The 22,170-nt window shown below is 42.1% G+C and overlaps 2 protein-coding genes across 3 annotated transcripts in view; both read left to right on the top strand.

Annotated features, from left to right (window-relative positions):
- The window catches only part of LOC115585837 (uncharacterized), a 47,597-nt gene extending 39,575 nt beyond the window's left edge, over nucleotides 1-8,022 (top strand). The window contains exons 9-10 of the mRNA XM_030424493.1: nucleotides 1,610-1,744; nucleotides 4,210-8,022. Coding sequence (XP_030280353.1) covers nucleotides 1,610-1,744; nucleotides 4,210-4,716 — 642 coding nt within the window. The 3' untranslated portion in view covers nucleotides 4,717-8,022. The remainder of the gene's footprint in view (nucleotides 1-1,609; nucleotides 1,745-4,209) is intronic.
- Nucleotides 8,023-8,973: 951 nt separating this feature from the next.
- The window catches only part of slc2a4rg (SLC2A4 regulator), a 42,699-nt gene continuing 29,502 nt past the window's right edge, over nucleotides 8,974-22,170 (top strand). For both annotated transcript variants that reach the window (XM_030423209.1, XM_030423208.1), the window contains exons 1-2: nucleotides 8,974-9,464; nucleotides 11,236-11,471. In XM_030423209.1, the coding sequence (XP_030279069.1) occupies nucleotides 9,207-9,464; nucleotides 11,236-11,471 (494 nt within the window). In that variant the 5' untranslated portion in view covers nucleotides 8,974-9,206. The remainder of the gene's footprint in view (nucleotides 9,465-11,235; nucleotides 11,472-22,170) is intronic.

Below are 22,170 nucleotides of genomic sequence, written 5' to 3'. Positions count from 1 at the left end.
GTGTACATGTTTGTGTCTGTGTGTGTGTGTGTGTGTGTGTGTGTGTGTGTGTGCGTGCGTGCATGTGTGTGTGTGTGTGTGTGTGTGTGTGTGTGTGTGCGTCTTCCTTCCCTGTGCTTCGCACCACACCACAGAGTGGCCAGAGTAAAGAGTGGAAGGATGGATTATGTAAGAGCTTGGCTGACTGCCAAGCTGCCTGTGTGTGTGTATGTGTGTGTGTGTATGTGTGTGTGTGTGTGTGTGTGTGTGTGTGTGTGTGTGTTCCCCGTTGAAGCTATCAGCAAGTCTATCTAGAAACGGCTAACAGGTAGCCGGCAGCCAGTGTGGGGATAAATAATGTCCACATATTGAAGCCATTTACTCTGCCCCAGCTTCTATTACTCACCCTCGCTGCACAGGAGGAGCATATAAAAGCTTAATCATCCTCGGTCGCATGTGCGCACACCGCCACATTCATTCTAATTGCTTGCTAATTGGTTTTGATCACAAGCAGTGATAAAAAATGTAACAAGAGCACTTACATGTTTGGTTATTGTTTTAATATGAAGTCCATTTTATATAAGGCAGCCATTTCTTTCTCTTTTTTTTCAGAAAAGGATCACATATGCCTACTTCATAACAGAGGAATTACCTCTGCTAGAAGGGTTAAATAGGGGTTATGTCTCTGCAGCGTCGGTCTGTCATCAGGATATGTTTGACTGAATATATTTGCATAAAAGCAACTGATTAACTGTTGCTGAAAATAACAGCCGAGCAGGCGTTCCTTGACACAAGCTGGCTTGTACAATCCAACAAGCCATCTAATAATTAGTTCTAACGTTTTTTTCAAGCATCATTGTTTTTGAAAAGATACGGACTCAGGGATCATTTCCAACACCCACTCACTTTTTGACTGAGTAGTTTGTTTGGATCGCCTCTTGAAAGCTGGAGAGCAAAAAAGAAGTAAAAACGCCAGATTGGTATTGTCGAATACAATTTTAAAAAAAAACTTCTATGAATATAAGCTTAACTCCATAATTGTGATTACAGCAGTATTGATCAAATTTTGTAATAGCAGTCCACATTAATCCCACAGTGCAAGTGTGACATCCTTATAGCTGACCTTCAAAACAAATGGACTCTCTCTCTCTCACTCACATGCACAGTTCGCCCATGCTGCGCAGCATGGTCACTGTTTACCCATTGAGCAAACACAGCAAATGAAAACTTCCACAAGTCACACAGACAAACACACACACGGAAAAAGAAAAAAAAAAGAAAGAAAGAAAAACCCACACACACTGTCAGGCGCAACACGACTCTCCTCAACTTACAATAACATATTAATATGTTGGCGATGATAATGAAGGTAGCTATGAAACTGCACACCTTAACTTCTGTTCACTTTCCCCTCATTTATTTGATAAACACCACCAGAAGGAGTCCTTAAGTAGTAAAAAAAAAAATGTTTTTGGCGCCATCACAAGAGGAAGTGAAACGGTTCCATTCCAGATGTTATATTTCGCCTCCTCTCTAATGTAACAACATGTATAATTGTGTGATTTATTTTTGCATACTGATCGCAGTCAACAATACTTTCCTGAGCTCACCAATTGATTTTGTTTACCAGGAGGCAGTGTTCATGGGCAACGGAGAGCAGTACATCTGGAAGCCTCCAGAGGAAGAGGACATCATCACCTTACACCCGCCTCCAATCCGCGGAGAGAATGGACAGGGGCACCCGTCACCCCCAACCGCAAAGGAGGTAGTTTGTAAATGTGTGTGTGGGACCACTGTAGAGGGGACTGGAACTTACAGACAGATAGACAGGTCTCTGATTTGTGACTGCTGTGTTTACTGACAGGGGCGTCCATTTGATTCAACGCTGTTGACCTGTGACCCGCTTGCTTGCTTACAGCCCAAAGGTTGCATTACACGGATCACAAACGTTACACGTTACACAAACTGACCTCTATACCCACACACACACACACACACACACACACACACAGATAGATAGATAGACAGATAGAGAATAGATAGATAGATAGATAGATAGATATATCTAGATATCTAGATATAGATATATAAAGATATATAAAGACTCTAAGCCACTGCAGTAAGCATTATGTGGAGATTAATGGGTTAAATCTGCTGTTTGGCTCGTGAGTTTAACTCCTCCTCTGCAAATCTGACTGGTACACAGAGCAGCTGGCCTTGACTGTGTTTCTGCATTCTCTCTCTCAGTTTCTTTTTCTTTCTTTCAAACTTTCATTCCTGACTTTTTTTTCTTTTCCAAACTTTTTCTCTCCCTTAGTTGCTGTGTTTTTCCATTTGAGAGTTTGTTGTTGCCCTAACATGCCCTTATACTCTGTATCCTCTGGAGTTTGTCAGTTGCAGCCGTCAGAAGGTGTTGAGTTTCCACTCCCACCTCAATCTCTTTCTCGTCTCCCCCTCCCTCTGCTCCACTCCCTTCGTGGCTATTAGGAGGCGCTGCCTTCCTCAACCAATCGCGTTGCAAGGAGCATGTCTCACCAGATGAATATCAACTGCTTGCAGACCGTTTGGAAATGTCTGCCATATTTGCTATTCATAAAGTTGATCACACACAGATGCATCAGTCATGCATACTGTTGTGTTTCCATGGATAATCATTGCATGCTGAAGCGAAATGTGACTTCTCAGAGCTAAGCTCTGAGCAGAGAGCTAAAGAAGTCCAATAGGAGACGTAACAGAAAGGAGTGCAGGCGAGAGGGGAGGAGAAAAGACAACATACAATGCACAGGCTTCCTCAACAGCTGCAGCCCAGTTTTGAAATCCCCATCATCTTGTGACTTCCTTCCTCTGCTGCACAGAGCTGCAGATTCTGTGTGCACAAACACACACACACACACACACACACACTGCACGTTGTGTGCACACACTTGTAGCATACGCCAGGGTCTTTGTTTATCCAAAAAGGTCACACAAGAGATTTGTGGGTTAGGGTGTGAATGTTAGAGAGAAGGAGAGATGTGCATTATATTCCCCAAGCTCAACTAATGTTTCTTTTTTTCTCCTATATAAGGCATGTAAAGTAAAGGCACTGTGAAAGTAAAGGCCAGGTGAATGCACACAGAAAACTGTTCGACCCATTGTCTCTGTGCTCTCAGGTTTCAGTTTTTTCGGGAGCAGAACAAAAACAAGGCCAATCTGTGATTGTGTTTGGGAGGGAGAGAGTTTGCATAGCCAGTGTTTCTCAGGGCCACTAGAGCAGAGCTGCTGGTCTGGGTGTGAACATGGAAGGTAAACATTACCATGTCCCACAATCCTCTGCTCTTGTGCTCCCCTTGTGGAATTTTGACACAGAAATGCCAAAGGTCACAGCACTGGTTTATCAGAATCCTCTACAAGACATTGCGCATGTCACCCAGTTGGAAGTCGAGCAATCGAATAGGCTTCACTGGGAGCACACACTATTCAGATACTGTACGTTAATGCATTTACAGACACATGTATACACTTAACTCATAAAATGAACATGTACGCCTAATTTAAAGCTAATTAGATGTAAGCAAAATCCATCAGTGAACACTGCTTAGCAGTTTGTTTTTTTCCCAGTCAGTTGGCTCATCTCCAGATCTTTCACACCATACCCCGTTGTTCTGTTGCCAAAGCAGTTGTGGTGAAATTTTAACAAGTCCATCCACTGCAAAGCTAGCTCTGCCTCACTGCATAGACCTCAACAGACTGATAACACAGTTTACTCTGTCTTATCCTACCGTCAAAATAGGTCAGGTTACAGCACAGAGCGAGCTCTGTCAACACATGCGCACACTGCTGCACACACCCACCCACCCACCCAGTACGTGCTCACATTCATTTGCACACACCGAATTAGCAGCATTATATGTTTACTCTCATGCTGACAGATTGTACCTTTATGTCTGGCACACATGCAGACGGACATACAGAAATAGAGGAAGTCAGCATGTCCTCATAGTTGCTCCGAAACTTGAGACTTAAATATGGGAACAAGCGATACAGTGACTGTTGATTTAAATCCCATCAGGCTTTGTATCAGTTGAGGTTATTGACATTCACTCAGAGAGACGAGGCTGTGAATGAAGAGAATAACAGTCACCTTCTATTTCAGGAGCTGTCACCCATAGACTGTAGGATGGAGCTGCACTGTAGTTCCGTGTCATTAACTGACACCATACTCTGCTCTCCTCCTGTGTGTGCTCTCAGATTGCAGACACCTACTCCATCGTGTGTAAAAACCAGAAGAAGAAACCTATGGAAAACAACGGATCAAAGACCCTCCCACGCTCCTTTGGTGGAGACCGAAATGCTTCCCGGGGCCGAGGCCGAGGAGTCCAGGGCCAGGCGCGTTCCCAGGAGGAGCCCTGCTATGAGCCAGTAGGAGATAGGTCCTGGTCCACATGTGCCATGGCCGAGCCTGACCCTGCGTATGCTACTATCGACCCCCATCGGAAACGTGAGCAGGCAGCAACCAATAACAGCACAGCTGGGGGTACTGCCACGCTGAAGAGGAAGAAGCAGACGCCGCAGCAGCAGGCAGCACCAGTGGCACCACAGGGCTCAGGACCCGCCAGCCTGCCTGCCAGAGGCTTGCCCGGTGGGGAAAACTTCTATGAGACCATCAGCGATGTGAAACAAGGGGCCAACAGCTCCAGCACCACCACCATCTTCACCTTCAATGATGGGATGGAGATGTACGTAACTGGCCTGTAGCTGGCTGAGGGCCCACTGGTACAGAGTCATGAAAGGGACCCTCTTGTTCACAGGCCAACAGGTTGCTGTACATAGATACAAGGCCCTATACAGACAAACAACATGAGAATCCATTTTGTGATGACATCAGGTACAAACAGGGTCTTAATCCAGGTTCAGACTTCCTTTGATTGATCTGTACTTCAGAACCAGCCTAAGCCTAGTCCAGCCCAAATATGGACCAAATACATTTTATCTAATAAAAAAAAGAAAAAAAGAAAAGAAAACTGGAATATACATCTTCAACCTGTGTCACTGACCATACTCACCTGTTTGTGCATCATTTTGCATAATATCTTTATTTTTATATGAACACTGTACTCTTTAAAGAGTATGTGGTGTAACTCACAACCTTTAATATATATGGAAAAAAAAATAATGTGCATGTATTGTGCAAACTCACCTGAAAAAAAAACAGTAGTAGTGAGGAAACTGGGTGTGTAAGGAGTATGAGGCACACTGTTAGCTATTGTCACCCATATACACAGACGCACACACACACAAGCCTCATCTTCAGGAGACCTATGTAATATAAGCAGATGGATGTCACAGAGATTTGCAGTACTTAGCTCTCCCTCAGCAAACATCTGAAACAGGTTCTCTGTGCACGCTGGCTGGATGCCCAGCAGACAGCATGGTGGTGCTTTGTTCAAACATGGGCCTAGAATTTGTAGGCCTGCTTAAACACAGAAGTAATTGAAGGCTCTAGCCCCCATTTCACAATAAACCATCGATGTGTCTTAAACTTATTGGCAGTAATGGCCCTCATGATGACTATAAAAGCTGACTTTTGATCAATAATGTCACCTTCGCATAAATTATTAGATTAGTCAACAAACCATGCTCAGATTCGACAGACATCTGCAACCAGAGGCATGATGACACATTCCGACACACACCCCCATATCCCCCCACACACAGATACACTCATACTTGGCACAGTCATGCAAGGTAAAGCAATCAAGTCAGGGACATCGAGTGGGTTGTACAAGAATTCCCCAAGAGTGATATGGGTGGCCAATTTCACAATGCAAGACCTTTACTGTATTACTATTAACAAATATATTATAAATACGATGAAACAAAAGGGAAGTGTATTCCTTTATATTCTAAAAAAATAAGGAAGTGAAAGAGTGTCGAAAATAATATGGGATGGTTCATCCTGTGCAGTTACTATGTCATGTCCTTTGGGCGCTGTAAACATGTGATTTTATGACCATTGTAATTTTGCACTGGACAGCAGGACTGGTTGGCTTAATTACGTATTAACATGCTGTATAGGGCGTTTCTGAGCACAGTTCTGATTCGCTCTCAGGTCTCAAGTCAAAGCCAGAGCTCCGCGCAGCTCGCCAGACTTACGTCTGGTGGTTGAAATAGCAACAGAGGGCTTGGACTCCAAGGAAAATAAAGAGCTGGGCATAAAAATTACTAGCGAGTGTCCTTTGGAAGGTTGCCTCTCACCCTTTCCCCACCCTTGTCTTCAGCCTCTGCTCCGAGTTCTCTTCCATTACAAACAACATCTTTCCCATGTAGCTTTGGGAACATTAGAAAACAAAGAGGAGAGGAAGAAACGAAAACATTAGATGCTTAATAAATGGGCATAAAGATAAGAGGCGAAGAGGGATGCAAACTGCTCACAGGCCGAGAGATGAAGGGTGCATTACAATGATCTCACTGTGAGACAACCATGCAAAGAGAAGACGGGTTTAGAAAGGTTAGTATCAAAAATGTATAAATGCTACTGTGTCAGAAAGTATGTAAAAACAAATGCACTCTGTATTTTAATGCACTGTTTATTTTTTCTTACCTACAGACAATACCATTGGTTTAAAAAGCTCATGCCACTGCCATGAAAAACGAATATGTTTATGTTGTTGGTGCAATTTTTTCCTGCTTGATCAAAAAAAGTGCATGCTTTGATATATGGAGATGAAAACAAATATTGTGGTACTTAATTGATCTCTTGTTTGTTAATCTTTTCTGTTGTACTTTTTTTTTTCTTTCTTCCATGTGATGCAAAGCAGCAGTCAGTTTTTCCGAAGTCACAACTTGGAGGAGGAGGAGGAGGATGAGGAAAGAGAAGTAGAAAATAGAGAGAGAAGCCGCTGGGAGTTTTAAGGCAGAGCGTTGTTTATCCTCCGCTCTGGGGGAGAGAGAGCGATGGAGGTGAGGGGGAAGAGGAGGAACAGCTAGTATAAAGCTGGACGGGGATCACTGCAAATGGACACAGACCCAAAGGACCCTCCTCCTTCTGATCTGTTTTTATGTGTGTGCACAGTCACACGCACACACCGGCAGGCACATACACACACACACACACACACACACACACACACACACACACACTGCAACATCAAGCAATGTGCATTTAGGGGATGAAGCACACTTTGCTTCCACTTGGTCAGCCCTTGCATATACTCCCTCCCCCAGCTGTGTTCATCCTCTAATAACCGACACAGACTTCTCTTTTCTCTGCTTCACCTCTCTCCCTCGCAGTTCAGGGGAGGGGCCTTTGATGTCCATGACGAGGGGCTCAGGGAGTGATATGAAGGGGTTGGGGTTGGGGGGTGGAGGGGCGGGGGTCAGGCCAACCCCAGTCTGATATCAACAATGCACCAACGGCTCAACTACTGCCCGATATGAGAAATGGCTAACAGCTGAGGTGCTTAACAAGCTCTGTTGAGGCTTCCCTTAGACAATGCTGGCTGGAAATCGCTATCACACTTAATCCTTTTTCTCTGGCTGTCACTTTATGTGTCACATTTTCTTTATCCTGAGAGAAAAGCACTGATCTGATATATTTTGTCGAACACTGTTACACACTGAATCGAGACAGATGTTCATCGCACAAACAAATACAGTATGATGATGTAAATGTGTAAAATACTCAAATGTCGCTGTTCTGATGTTGTTCCAATGTAACATACAGTATACAGTATATTTGTTGCAAAAAAAAAAAAGAAAAAAGATGGTTGTCACAGACACATTGTACTTTGAGGATGCAAAAATGTTTTCATGCTTTCCATGCAGATACAGATGCTGTTTGTTAATTGTCTTCAGATATAATTATGGGCCAATACTGCTGTGACAGCTGTAGCTAATGTTGTATGTTCTTAAAGCACAGGGTTTAGTTTAAAAAAATAATAAATATAATAAAATATAGTGTGAAAGTGCAGATATGCAAAAGATTGTAATGTTTTATATTAACCTTCATAAAATATTAAAGTGAGTTTTTACTTTTCTAATAAAGTGGCACATTATAACGTGTGTTTGTCTTTCGCCTGAAGTCTTATTGTTTTGTACAAATTACACAGCACTGTGGCTCTGTAGCAGCCTCGCAGTAATAACTGTAGCTTGCAATAAATGCCACTAGCGATAAAATCTGTTTGTGTAAAATTAAGCAATAAACCTGCCTCTGCAGGCATTTTAGCAAAGGTAGGTTAAGGAGACCATTGGGTGCCTCCGACAACTGGAATAAAAATGAAAACTTGTTCATATATCTTTTAATAATCGCAGTTTGAAAACAGAGGGATGTGAAAAATATTACATTTGTTTTCTATATTAGGTATTATTAACCAAATGTAACATACAAATGCCATGTCTCTGTTATTTTGTCCACCATATAATGGAATCAAATCAACATAACCAGCTGACCTCAACATTAAAATAGGCCGGATTTAAATCAAGCAAATCTGAGACACTTGCTTCATGAACCACAGTATTTACAGGACTGTATTTTTGGATTGCATTATTGTGCATGCTGACAAATATGTCGACAAATAAAGGGGGTTCTAACTTTTATGGGCGGTATTATTCTGACCAAAGTTGTTCATTTCATCCGCGACGAAACGCTTGCAAAGTAAGGTGCGTGCAGCTTCAACGTGAAGCGGCTAAATCAACGTTTGATTAGCGACAAACATAAATGCGCAGTTTCCTACTGAGGCCTGCAGACTGCTTCCTCTCCTCTCTCCCCAGCTCGCCTCGCAGACCGGCTCTCAGTCGACAGACACCGGCCGGTAAACTGCACGACACGCCCCCTCCCCTCTTCCACCCACATTACTTGGTTTAGAAAAAAATAGTGATTGACGCTCTGGAGCCGACCAATCAGAGGCCGTCTCGACGTGGAAGCGTGCCAGAGTGTAATGTTTATGTACGCAGCGGACCAATGGGAGTGAAGCAGAGGGGGCGTGGCATTCTTTTGGAGGAAAGAGGCAAAACAATATCCTCCTGACCGGGCGGCTTTTTGGATATCCTGAGTAGTGTTGGTGGCGGCGGAGGCGGTGGTGGAAAAAAAACTTTTACATGTAGACTAGAATAGAAGTTTAAAGATACAGACGGCACCTTTCAACTCGCGACAATCCTGATAAATGTATCCAACTCCAGCAATTTGCACTAAAATCTATAGAAAGCTGGTCTTCTTTCTTTAGTCTCCACTCGCCCCCTGTCTGAATATGGATGCCAGATATATTTTGGAGAAGTCGTCGGTTGGGACGAGGGTCGGCGGTGCGGACTTCAACTGCCGGGCAGGCCGCTCCGTTCTCCGCGACAGCCAGGAGAAGAACGGTCCCGTGCCGGCGTACACTAACGGGCCCGTCCTCTACAAATTCGTAATAGACGGCGGCTCGGCGGCCGAGGTTAAAGGCGAGGGAACCTATTCTAAAGGGAACGGATTTTCACCGGTTGGTCGAATATTGCACGACGTGGAAAAAGTAAGTGTCGCTCATTCGTGTTTACGTGTACGCAACGTGACTCTGTGAGCCGGTAAAGTCAACTGCACAGCCAAGTTGGAGCAGGAGATAAAGCCGAGCGTGTGGCGCTAACCTGTCATTACGCTGTGTAATGTGGAGTCTGACAGCTCCTCACGACGCCGTTATTACATATTAACGGTCGTGGTGCGCTACCGTGAAGCTCACACAAGACCACAACTACTGTATATTGTGTGTGTGTGCGTGTTTGTGGAGTGGCACAGTTGCAACTTTCGAGCCCACATTTTTTTTCTTTTAAGTGTCATCAGCTGCTGTCGACGCTCGCTTGTAATCGCGTCGTATTAAAAACCGCTTTAAATGGCGGCTCGTTTTGTGTGCAAAGTTTAGCAGAAAAGGGGGGCTGGGACTTCAAAACTACTAGCCATACCCCCTCCCCCATAACTCCAGGGTGGAGCTACAGCCGGGGCTTCCTGCCCGGCTTGTCCACACACTGCTGAACTAGTGATTGTACTTGTCTGTTGTCGTGATATTTTTATTGAACCTGTGCAGAATTGCAGCGCATTACTTGTTTTGTTTTTTTTTGCATTGCAGCTGTATAGCATTTTGTGGCCTGTCTGTGTTTTATCTGTGCAGACTCAGTTATTGAATAATGTCATATAGTTACTAATTAACCCTGCTGCATCAAATATGCTCACATGGATAATTACCACACCTACTTTATAAGTGGATTAGATAGCATCTTATTCAAATAAAGAACTGGATGGCTATTTGTGTCTATTGGAACATGGCATTGTGTAATGGAAGTTAGGCACGATCCAGGGCTTTAACTGTAAGTTTTTCTGACTTGAATAATTACATGATATTCTTTTTTGCTGCAGCAATTATTCAGAATATATTTTGCAGGCTCATGTTATTATGGTTGCGATGGTATGAGATTTACATGATAAGAAAACTTTCTCCAAAAATATCACAGCGGTACACATTTTAAGTGATTTTTGACCCTTTATCGGAATGAAACTGAAGGGTTTTTTGGTTGAACAAATGCTTATATTATGCTCTGACTGAGAGGAAACTTGATATAAACTTGAATTATCATTATTTTTAATAACACTAATACAGTAGAATTAAATACTGTAGATAAAGAAAATGTACACATTCATACCAAAGTATACCTTGAAAATAGTATTTTGCTGCAACTATATATGTGACAGTGAATTCAGAAGCTTATGGACTGTGGGACAAAAAAACAATCAAGCAAACTTAAGAAATCATCACTGGCTCTCAAGATATTGTTAATTTTATATTCCCACAAACAGACATACATGAATTATACTTTAGATGAACCGATAATGATTATATCCTAATTTTTTTAAAGTGTCTCATCTAGGTTGCTTTCTTATTTTAAGTTAAAACATAGTTTACTTATCAAGCAAGTCAGAATCAGAATACAGGACAGCAGCTTTGACTTCAACCACAAGTTTTGCATTTATTTATTAAGTGCCCAAGTGTTTACACATACTTCTTGTGTCTTTTGGAAACATATCAAAACAATCTGAAGAGGGCAACAGAAGCAGGAACAGGTTTTTTGACCTGGGACAGCCCTAGCCCTGGTTGGCTCCTGAAGGTTCATGTGCCATAGTTAAAAACAGTCAATGAAGAGGAAGATGGTTGTCAACAGAATGGTTAGTTTGTCACACAATGCCTCTGATGGAGGCATGCTGATAATTGGCACACCAATAATTTACTTTACTGTTTTACTGCTTCATTTTTCTAGAATGGCCTGGGGGACCAAAAAGACACAGGTTCAACTGGGATCCTGAAGAGGGGCAGTCCTACCCACTGCCCAGGCTTAAACGGGCAGTTGCCAGGCGGCTTCATGCACTTGGACATCAGGAACCCAGGGAAACAGGCAGAGCTGGCCAACAACTTCAGGGCAGCACAAGGGCGAAACATACAACCGACAGATAGACAGCCCCTCCCCTCCTCCCACATCCCGGTCCCTAGACACAGGTACGGAGAGGCTGATGACAGCCGCAGTCATGAACCCCTGTTGTGTCTTCATTTTTGCTTTTCTTCAAGGTTGCATAATGTGTGAAAATGGACTTAATTTTCAAGCAATGCAGTCATTTTATGTGATTAAACTTGTGGCTGGGCAATACATCATTGTTATATTGTCTTAGATTATTGATATCATTTCATAGGTGTTGTCTTTTCCTAGTTTTAAAGGCTGCATTACTTTAACGTGATGTGATAGTCTGAACTAATTCAGAACTAATATTTGCATTAGCTGTCTTCATCATATCCACATTACTGATTATTATTTATCAATTATCTCATTCAAGTGTTTGTACTCATCGTCACACCTACAATATTATCACAATATTGATATCGAGGTGTTTGGTCAAAAGGTTTACAGTATTTTATTTTGTTGCACGGTCTTAGCATTTATGGAATGTTATTGATGAGATTTCAAAATATCAAGACATATATTGTGTTACAATATAGGCGGAAAATATCATCAAATTATTTTAAGGCCTCACTTGACTTGATATTTAAACACAAACTTTGGGTGGGTGTAAAATTAACCCCATTGGATTCTGTCAGACCATTTTTTGTGTGCCCAGCTCTTGTTTCTGTTCAGCCAAGTCCAAGTGCTTATTTGACACTGACTTCTGGGTGATGAAACTAATCAATAACTTTCATACTTAACTCCAAACCTGTGTTCAGAGTCTTGAATAAAAGTGGAATTCACCCTCTGGCTACAACTGTACAGTGGTTTGGGCATGAATGTTGTGGGGGCGCACTGGTCAACTGACCACATGTTTGGTGTTCCATCCAGAATAGTTTCGAAATATGCCCTCAGAGAGCCAGAGCCCGAGATGAGGGCCAGGATTGCCCAATCACTTGACGGAAGGAAAAGGGGGAGAAGGAATAGGATAGATATAGTATGTTGGTGTTGTTTACTGGTAAATCAGTTAAATGCTTTTGAGAAAGTTTTCACAAATGAATCGTCTCACTGTCTCTGAAATACATTGGAAGTACAAAGAAGTACGCTGACCCTCTTTTGACAGGCCATGCTAGTGGATCTGTCAGTGTGCTGCACTCACTGTGTGTCAGGCAGGAGAAAAAGCTTCATTGTGTATGGCTGTGTTTGGTTCAATGTTAAATGTGCAGTTCAGTGAGTTTTTGCTGCTATTGTTTTACATCATTTTCATTCACACACACTCATTTGTATTCGGGACATTCTATGACAGACCTTTAAGACAAACTTACGTGCACATACAGACTGTTTCACACAGAGGAAGGAGAAAATGCATCCAGGGACAAGCCTAGTGCACTGATGAGTGATTATGTAACAGCAGAGAGCACTGGGAGAGGCTGTAGGCGGTGCCTAAGCACTCTTTCGTTCATTTTACACAGCTATTGGTTGCTGTCTCTGTTAAGTTGTTGTCTGTCTGCTAGACGGCAAATGCCTGGTGGCAGTACAGTACAGTCCAAAAACTGAGCAGCTCTTCATCGAATCAGCATAGAAACATCAGAATGTTTCTTTCTGAGCCTATCTACCATCATTGTAAACTGATTATTTAGTTTATCAACAACTGCTGAGAGTCTTGATAATAGATGTGGTGCATACTCAAACTACTTGCCATCTGTCTCTGTTCATCACGTGAACTTCATGTGCTTCTTGTCATGTATGATCTGAGGGAGTGGCTGTGGGGAGCATGCAAGACTGAACGTGCTTTTAAACCAGTGTGATGCTGTGCCTTCCTCTTTGTGAGTGCCTGTACAAGAGTGTATGGCCACCACAGACAAGTTCTCCCCTCTCGATCCAGGTCTTAGCCAGGTTTCAAACATCTCTTTTCCACAGCATGTTGGCAGTTATCTCAGAAAACTGCCACCACAATAACAAACTCTGAGTTGACACCACACAGCCGTTGAAAGAGGTTGCATAACATTATATAACTGTGTGGTCTATTAGCCAGGCCTCTTTGTTGTTGCATTGACCTTTTAGATTAAGTCCACATCTTTACCCTGCTAAAGTTGGCTTTTGCATTGCAGTCAGTGATGAGAGGCTCTGCTCTCCTCTCTCACAACCAAACAATCCATTATTCATATTTTCGTTGAAAACATTGTATCTGTTTGGTGAATTGATAATGCTTATCCCACCATTCTCTAGGCAGATGTATGTACATTTGACTGTGATCGCGAAGAGCAGTTTGAAAATGCACAATAATTGCATTGTTATTCTGTGTGAACAACCATTTCACCAAGTTACATAGTTATTCTACACTCATTCACACTATTGGACCGCAGTGGCAGCTATTTTTCTCCATGTAGTGGTCACAGTGGGGAGTTTGTGCTTGACATCAGTATGTGTGTGCAGTTCTGTGTCTGTGGGTGTGTCCCTGATTGTGCATTTGCAGCACACAGTGCCCTGCTTTTGGATAATGTCAACAAAACCATTTATTTTCATTTGCTCACCACTAGCTACAGTAATACTGCCATTGTGTTACAGGATTAAATATGTTTAAATAGACCTTGGCTCCAAAGCTGTCCTCTCCTCCACACCTGTGTGTGTTCTACATTTACCACTGTATCAGTGGCGTATTCTTTCTCCCGGACAATGTTGCACTTTCACACCTTGTCCTGTCAGTTTGCAAATGCTGCAAAGTAGGTTAAAACCCTTTTAGACAAGCCCAGGCAAAGATCTCTCAGGAGTGGAAGGAGGAGGGAACCAATACATTCACTGACTCACACACATGTGCATATTCATCTGAATACATTCAGACCTATGCGTATATTTAAACAGTCCCACTTGTCATGTCACTCTATATGTGTATGTCTCTTTCTTTCCCTTGTTCTGTCTCTGATTAAGTCAAGCACACCCCAAAGCAGACCTTGTTCTACCTGTCAATACTCATCAGCAAAAGATCCAGTGCACTGATAACAGAACAAAGACGAGGACTGATGAAGAGAGGAGGGGGCATTTGTTTTGATGAGAAAAAAGCTTTTCTTTCTTATCTGTCCTTGGTCAGGTACACTATTACCACAGCAGGAGGATAACATGAATAGAAAACACTAGCCCGCATAAACAGGACACCAGAGCAACCTACTGCAGCGAGGGGGGTCAGTGGTGGAGGGAAAAAGACGGCTCTGTTTTTAACATAATTACCGACCAGTCTCTGACTTGGTCTGCTGAGAGTCACCAGGAGGGTTTAGGCTAAGCAGACAGGCAGGCTGGAGCAGAGTCCCCCACATCTCCATCCCCCTCTAACCACCCCACCACCGATCCTGTTCTCCCAAAGGAGACATTACAGCCGGTTGTTGAAGGTCAGAGTCAGAGGAGCAGCTACCTGCCCCCACTCTAGCCTGGGATGTCTAACCCACATCCCGACTGCTGACATGGCATCCCAAGTTGAGCAGTTCTTCTCAGGTGGTTGTTTTCTTTTTATATTTTCCATATAATGCAGAGTTGGTGTTAAGCGTGTCAGTATTATCATTAGTTGCATTAAAATCCTTCTGAAGGTGATGCCACATTAGCCTTGTGTCTTTCTTCCAGACCACAAGAGGTTAAAGCTCTTGCATTGACACAGGCAGGGGTGAAAGGTCGCCCTCAATGAATGGAGTCATGCAAGAGGGGAGGGTCAGACCAGGACGTGAGCAGGCATCTGGCATGTCCGCTAGGTCAGGCTAAGCATCTGGGTTATGTGCTGCATAGACAATTTATTACCACGGAAGATTATATCAGACAGCTCATCATCTAACGCTGCAGCGTTACTGTCTCCTGACTTGAAGGTGTGTGGAGGAGTGAGCATATAATATCAATGGTTTTCTTTTATTTAATTTGTGTTTTCAGGGTTCAGCTCTGCGGCTGGCTCCGAATCATTCATTCCTTCACTCGAATAAGATGCTCCAGCTAATGGTTGAAATATGTGCTGTGTGTGTGTGTGTGTGTGTGTGTGTGTAAAATGCCCTAACGAGACGTTAATCATCAGCTGTTATGCAGTGAAGAAGAAAGACTAAATCGATTTCATAAGTGTGGAGAAGAGTAGGAGGCATGAAGGAATGCTTTCTGCAAACAGTCTGCTCTGCTGCAACAGTACTGTCAAGTAGACAACGTTAGGAATGGTACCAATATATTGACATGGCTGTACGGGTGCTGGAAATCCTTGAAAATGCTTACATTTTAATACGATGCTTTCAAGGTTTGAAAAAGTGCTTTGATTTTAAATAAATCCCGGTGGATGAATAATTTGCTTTTTAGATAAATGTCACGTTGCCCTCTGTTTCAGTCACCCTTTTCTGCTTCGCTCTCAGTTTGTTTTGTGGTTTGTGGTTATTTTGAGACTTGGTTTGTAAAGTTAACAGCCCGTCGTGCCGTTGCGGCCTCCTTGCTCCGTGTTCAGTGACTCGGCTACAAAACAAAAGTGTGATGAATGGTGAGCTTTTCTCCCATCGCTCTGCCAGATATCTATTTATGATACAGGATCCGTAGTTCAAAAGAAAAATGCAGGATTTCAAACCAAAATACTTGGGTGCTACAGTTTGACTATACATTACAAATATCAAAAATCTTTCTTGTCAAATAGTTTAAATACTGTTTGCATTCTGTACGTATGTCCTCCAGCGCGGTTCCTTACGGACACAGAGAGAAAGAAACACTTATCAAGCGGGTGGGAAACTCTTGTGGAGCGGCTCTGGCACCGCTGCAGTGAAATGCTTTATCACTTGCTCACCCACACTAATAGACACTTACATAAGGCCTCCTGTTCTTAGAGATGCCATACTCAACTGCCTTGCCTCTGTCTTCAGTCTTTCTGTCCTTCTACTCTCTACACTGTGCTCCTCCTACCAACCAGCAGCTGCTGTGTGGCTTTCCCCCTCCGTCTGCTCATCATATCTCTCCCAACGTTTTTTTTAATCTTTCATGCAACTACTATCACTAACTTGCTATTTAAGCTCCTAAAATTTGGGTGGTGTTGAAGCTGCATAAGTAAACATCGATTCCAGAGTATACGGTAGATAATAAAAAAAAAGGTCCTTGGTGATAAGGTTTGTGTCTAAGATGTTGCTGTTCTTTCTGCATTGTAGAAATGTCCCCACCTCCCTTCTTTATCTCTTCCATAGTTCTTGTTTTCCTTCTCTCTTGGGCTTTTGCCCTCTGCCCCTTTGTCTGAAGTACGACCGACTAAATCCTACTCAAATCCAGAGGAGATGAAGCCCTCTGAACAATGCCGACTCTCTCTCTTCCAGGAAAGATTAGTCCATTCTCGTATAGAAAATTCAGATTCTAATCTGTCTGTCATGGTCCCGTCTTTTCTGTCTTTCTGAAGCACTCATAAACACATGTCTGCAGCACGTAGGTGATACTGTTTAATTTTCACAACTTTTTTCAGTGACTGTGTCCATTCATAAGGTAGGAAAAGTATAACATTCTATTGTCTGGAATGATCACAATATGTCTATTAGCACTGAAATTGCAGATTCGCAAACATTATATTCACAAACCAGGGAGGCATTTCTACGGAAGAGGATTAGGGCCACATGTGAATTTTTTTTTTAGTTCTGACTTTAAAGTCAGAATTCTGAGAAAAAAGTCAGAATTCTGAGATTAAAGTCAGAATTCTGACTTTTTTCTCAGAATTCTGACTTTAATCTCAGAATTCTGACTTTTTTCTCAGAATTCTGACTTTTTTCTCAGAATTCTGAGATTAAAGTCAGAATTCTGACTTTTTTCTCAGAATTCTGAGATTAAAGTCAGAATTCTGACTTTTTTCTCAGAATTCTGAGATTAAAGTCAGAATTCTGAGATTAAAGTCAGAATTCTGACATTTTTCTCAGAATTCTGAGATTAAAGTCAGAACTCAAAAAAAATTTACATGTGCAGACTTCTGACTTTATTCTCAGAATTCTGACTTTTTTCTCAGAATTCTGACTTTAATCTCAGAATTCTGACTTAAAGTCAGAATTCTGAGATTAAAGTCAGAATTCTGACTTTTTTCTCAGAATTCTGAGATTAAAGTCAGAATTCTGACTTTAAAGTCAGAATTCTGACTTTTTTCTCAGAATTCTGAGATTAAAGTCAGAATTCTGACTTTAAAGTCAGAATTCTGACTTTAATCTCAGAATTCTGAGAAAAAAGTCAGAATTCTGACTTTAATCTCAGAATTCTGAGAAAAAAGTCAGAAGTCTGACTTTAATCTCAGAATTCTGACTTTTTTCTCAGAATTCTGACTTTTTTCTCAGAATTCTGACTTTTTTCTCAGAATTCTGACTTTAATCTCAGAATTCTGACTTTAAAGTCAGAACTACAAAAAAAATTCATGTGTGGCCCTAATCCTCTTCCGTACATTTCTCCTCTGTTTGTCGTTCAAAGCTTGTTTTTTTCCTTAAAATCACACTGACTAATCAGATGATATCATTATACATTCAAACAGTAGATTACAACGATAAAGCTAATCCTGACGATTGTGTTACGTCTCACTGTGGCAGATTAATTTGCACAATGCGGTAGGAAAATTCTCTGAGTGTACTGAGTAATGCTCCAGTGGATATGCAAATTGGTTCCAAAACCAGATCCTTGGTGGCGGAGAGAAAGGCTGAAGTAACTGTCTTCAAAATGTTCTGTAAGCCCTTAGTTTCACAGGGTTTGCTCTCTCCTGCTTGCAATTACTTATAAATATCCTCAAATACAAACACACACACACACACAGTCTTGCGCAACTCAATCATAAGTCATCCCAGTCTGCTGATGACAAGCAGTGAAATTCAGCCCAGACTGCAAACAAGAGAAGTCTGAGAAACGCCTAACACTTTGTACTGTGCGGTGCTGAATGGCCTACATCTGCTTTCATGTTTTTGCTTTTTAATTAGTGTTCAGCATGTAGTTAAATATGCTCTCTCTTCTCTTTCTTTGTCAGGAAACACTTTTCTCATCAGGCAGCTTTTTTCCGATAAACATTAAGCCATTGTTTAGTTGTCTGTAGTTTATATGTTTGTACTTTTCAAATATTACCACAATTAAAGCACCCCCACTCCTCTCGCTCCTTCACCATCCCCTCTTTCCTTCCCTTCTTGCTTTGTCAGTAACCAGTGAAACATCAAGGCTACCTTGACTTCACAGTGGCAGCATGTAGGAGGTAAAAAACACAGCGCTGGCTGTGGTTTCTGACTGCATGCTGAGGAACGTCAGATGTCCTTGATCTCACTTATAATTAAAGGATTATCGACAGCCCTGTCTTTTAGTTAAGTTGTGGAAGAGAGCTGTTCTGAACTTCTGGCATCCCAATCGATTTTGTGTTGACACAGTTAAGCAAAGTGAGCATTGACCTTTCAAAATGCCTGAGCCTGGGCGAGGGATTGGATAAATCAAGCAGAAAATGCACTGCTGAGATTAAATGGCTGCTCCACAGCTAGAAACTTGACTTAAGTACGTTTCAAAGATCCGGCTTAAATAAATAGTTGTGCGTGCCACACCCAGGCTGCTGGAACCAGTGGGCCCAGTTCTTCATAAACCCCCTTTTTTACGTGTCTGTCCTTAAGTGTGTGTGTGTGTGTGTGTGTGTAGACATGCATGTCCTTAACAATAGAGCTGTGTGTGCCTGGGTAATGTCCTTTACTGCCCTCAAAGGAATAGTGCTGTGGGACAAAACAATCGATCATGCAGCTTTACAAGCGAGCACTTGTTGTGGTTTTTATCCAGAATTTCCTCCTCAATCATACAGTGCACATACACAAACATGCACACAGATACACACACCATAATGATGTACCCACAGTGAGGTAGTGAGGTTTCATTTAACACAGATCTACTAGTTACACTGTTCCCGTCACCTCCTTGATATTGCACCAAAGTCCTCGTCCTGCTGAGTCAGCCAGCAGTATTCACACATGTCGACAGATCCCCAAGTACATACTTAAAGTGACTCCTTATGTGCATGGCTACATATGATATTCACGAGTTGTCTGTGTGGAGTAATACAGAGAGAGCAAGAGAGAGAGAGGAGGGGGTGAGGAAGATGACAGATTCTTGCTTTATGTGCACAGTGTTTGTTTTTTCACCCATTAGCTTGGGATCTGTGGTCTCCTCCCTGTAGCTATAAACTTGTTTAGAAAGATAAAGATAGATTTTTCTCACAACTTCTCTCTTTTGGTTAGCTAAACCTCACTAATCTATGCTGGGTATCCACAGATCCTTAAAAAAAGGCGAAAGAGAGAAGTTGAAATTTGAATTATATAAAAATCTGACTGTGAAAACGTGTTTAAAGGTGTTTTACACAAGAGAGGCTTTTTGAGCCCGGACGCCTCTTTAAACAGGAGCAGTCACACACCCCCGGACTCCTTTGACTGCTGCCAAGATAACGTGGAGATTTCCGGCCTGGGGGGAGGTAGAAAGTATCCTCGCTTAATCTTAGTGATGGTGGCTTCCAGCACCAACATGCCACAGCACAAAGCATTGAGTGTACAAGGCTGTCCAGTCAGGTGAAGAGTAGAGCCTTGATCACCGCCCACATGAGCTCAGAAAGTCAGCTGTTCCAGGGTTTGGGCTGCAATGAATGATTATTTTCATTGTCAGTCAATCTGTTGGTAATTTGCTGGAATAGTAAATGAGTTGTTCTGTGTATAAAATGTCAGAAAATTGTGAAAAATGCCGATCAATGTGTCCCAAAGGTGATGATGATGATGACCTCAAACATCTTGTTTGTCCACAGCCCAAAGACTTTCAGTTTATCATAGCGGAGTAAAGACACTAGGAGCAACTAGGAGATATTCACATTGAAGAACCTGGACTTTACACTTCACCCTTTAACCGATTAAATGGATGTTAAAAAAGCTTTTGATTAATTTAATAGTTGAAAACTACTTGATTCAGTTTTGCAGCTCTAGAGATTTTCACAATGTAGTCATTCTCACCCACACTTGATTTTCATCTGAAGGAGCAAGTGTTAACACTTTTTTCCCTGTTGTTTGGTTGATAAACCATAGGCATTCATTGGTGTGGTTTTTTCGAGCCTGACATATTTCATGAGGTTTGAATTGTCGAGATGTATGCAGAGGGTAAGGCTGGTCTCCAGTCTCTTGTCTAACAGCATTTGCTCTTTCCTCTTTCCTGTCCGATCTGCCCTGATCTGGTTTGGACCAAGAATCAACACCATGGTCACGATATATATACGAGCTGGTGTTTACGCTGTGTTTTGTTCACCATAATTACACCATGAGGAAACGATGGAAGAGCGAGGGCGGGAGAGACACAGAGGCAAAGAGAGAAAAGGGAAGGGCATGGGATAATGCCACTACGTTCAAAAACAATTTGACATCTCATCATCTCCGTTGAATTATTGTGGCTGGTGCAGCATTAAGATGTCAGAGCTCACTGTCCTACTTTCAGAAGAATCCATTTGCTGCCCGATCCAGACTTAGAATTTGCTTGTTTTAGACAGATATACTATTTATCTAGATAGTAATTTTTTTTCCCCCTGATTTTTGTGCTTCTACCGTGGATGAGTCAGCTATGTTGTTAAATGGTTTCGTTATTTGTCTGTTTTGAGTATGTTTATTGTTAATATTTCAAGATTCCTTGTGCCGTATATTCCGAGTCTATATAAGGCGTTTAATTTTGAAAGTTGCCTGGATGCACTATGCAGTTCTGCTGTCAGACTTCCTGTCTCGTTCAATCTGCTCTGTGCAGATTGGTGCGGCTGCAGTCTGCTTCCGTCAGAAACAGGCTCGGCACACATTCTCTGCGGGGCAGAAAGGAGAGCCGTTTCTGGGACGCCGCTGAAACGTCTCATGGCTCAGTTGTTGGAAACAGGAGCATTGTCTAGAACAGCTGCAGTCAGCTCAGGCGAGCGCATCGTGGCTGTAAAGCGCCAAAGACAGACTCGGTGGAATCTGGGGGTTGTTCGATCAATTTCTTAGTCTGCTAACAGAAATTTTATCGGCAGGTATTTTAAGAATCAATTTATCATATTTCTCTCAAAGCTGCCAGGTAATGCTGTTCCAGTTGATCCAACATTTGGATTTGATCGTTTTTCTGTTTCATATCATATTAAACTGAATATCTTTGGGTTTAGGACTTACAATATTAAAGACATCACAACAGATTGAGTTTATTCACCATTTTCTAACATTCCATAGACCCAATGATTACTTGATTAATCTAGAGAATAATCACTGGGTTCATTGATAATGAAAATTATCATCAGAGTGATATGAAATCATCACTTTATGACCTGCTTGCTGTCAGTCATGTGACATCCTCAGGAGGACATGAAGAAATCCTTCACGAGCATGTTGACAAGATTTGATTGTACCATCCATTTTTTTCTTTCATTTGCGGTCTTATTTTGAGTCTACTAAAGCCAATTAGTGTTAGGTTTAAAGATTATGAAGTTTTTTTCTTTTGGTATGCATTTTACAATTGCAGAATGTAAAATGTAACTGGGCTATAACTAAGTGACAACAATACTCTCTGTCAAAGCTGTAAAATTAAGAAAAAGAAGAAGTGAAACAAGGAAAAGTGAGGGCATCTCTGTACTTATAGCAGAGAGTGTTATTCATTTTATTGGTATGTTGAGCAGCTGTTTCTGTCTCTGGTTTCACTTCAGCTCTCCTTAACGGGGGCGGAAGGTCTCATGTCAGCCTCTTAACATTCGACCAGATTCACCAGAGAATGTAGATACACCAATGGGCACTCAAGGTGCCAAGT

This window comes from Sparus aurata, chromosome 7, assembly GCF_900880675.1.
Source record: "Sparus aurata chromosome 7, fSpaAur1.1, whole genome shotgun sequence".
Taxonomy (NCBI): domain Eukaryota; kingdom Metazoa; phylum Chordata; class Actinopteri; order Spariformes; family Sparidae; genus Sparus; species Sparus aurata.
This window is presented reverse-complemented; position numbering and strand designations above follow the sequence as displayed.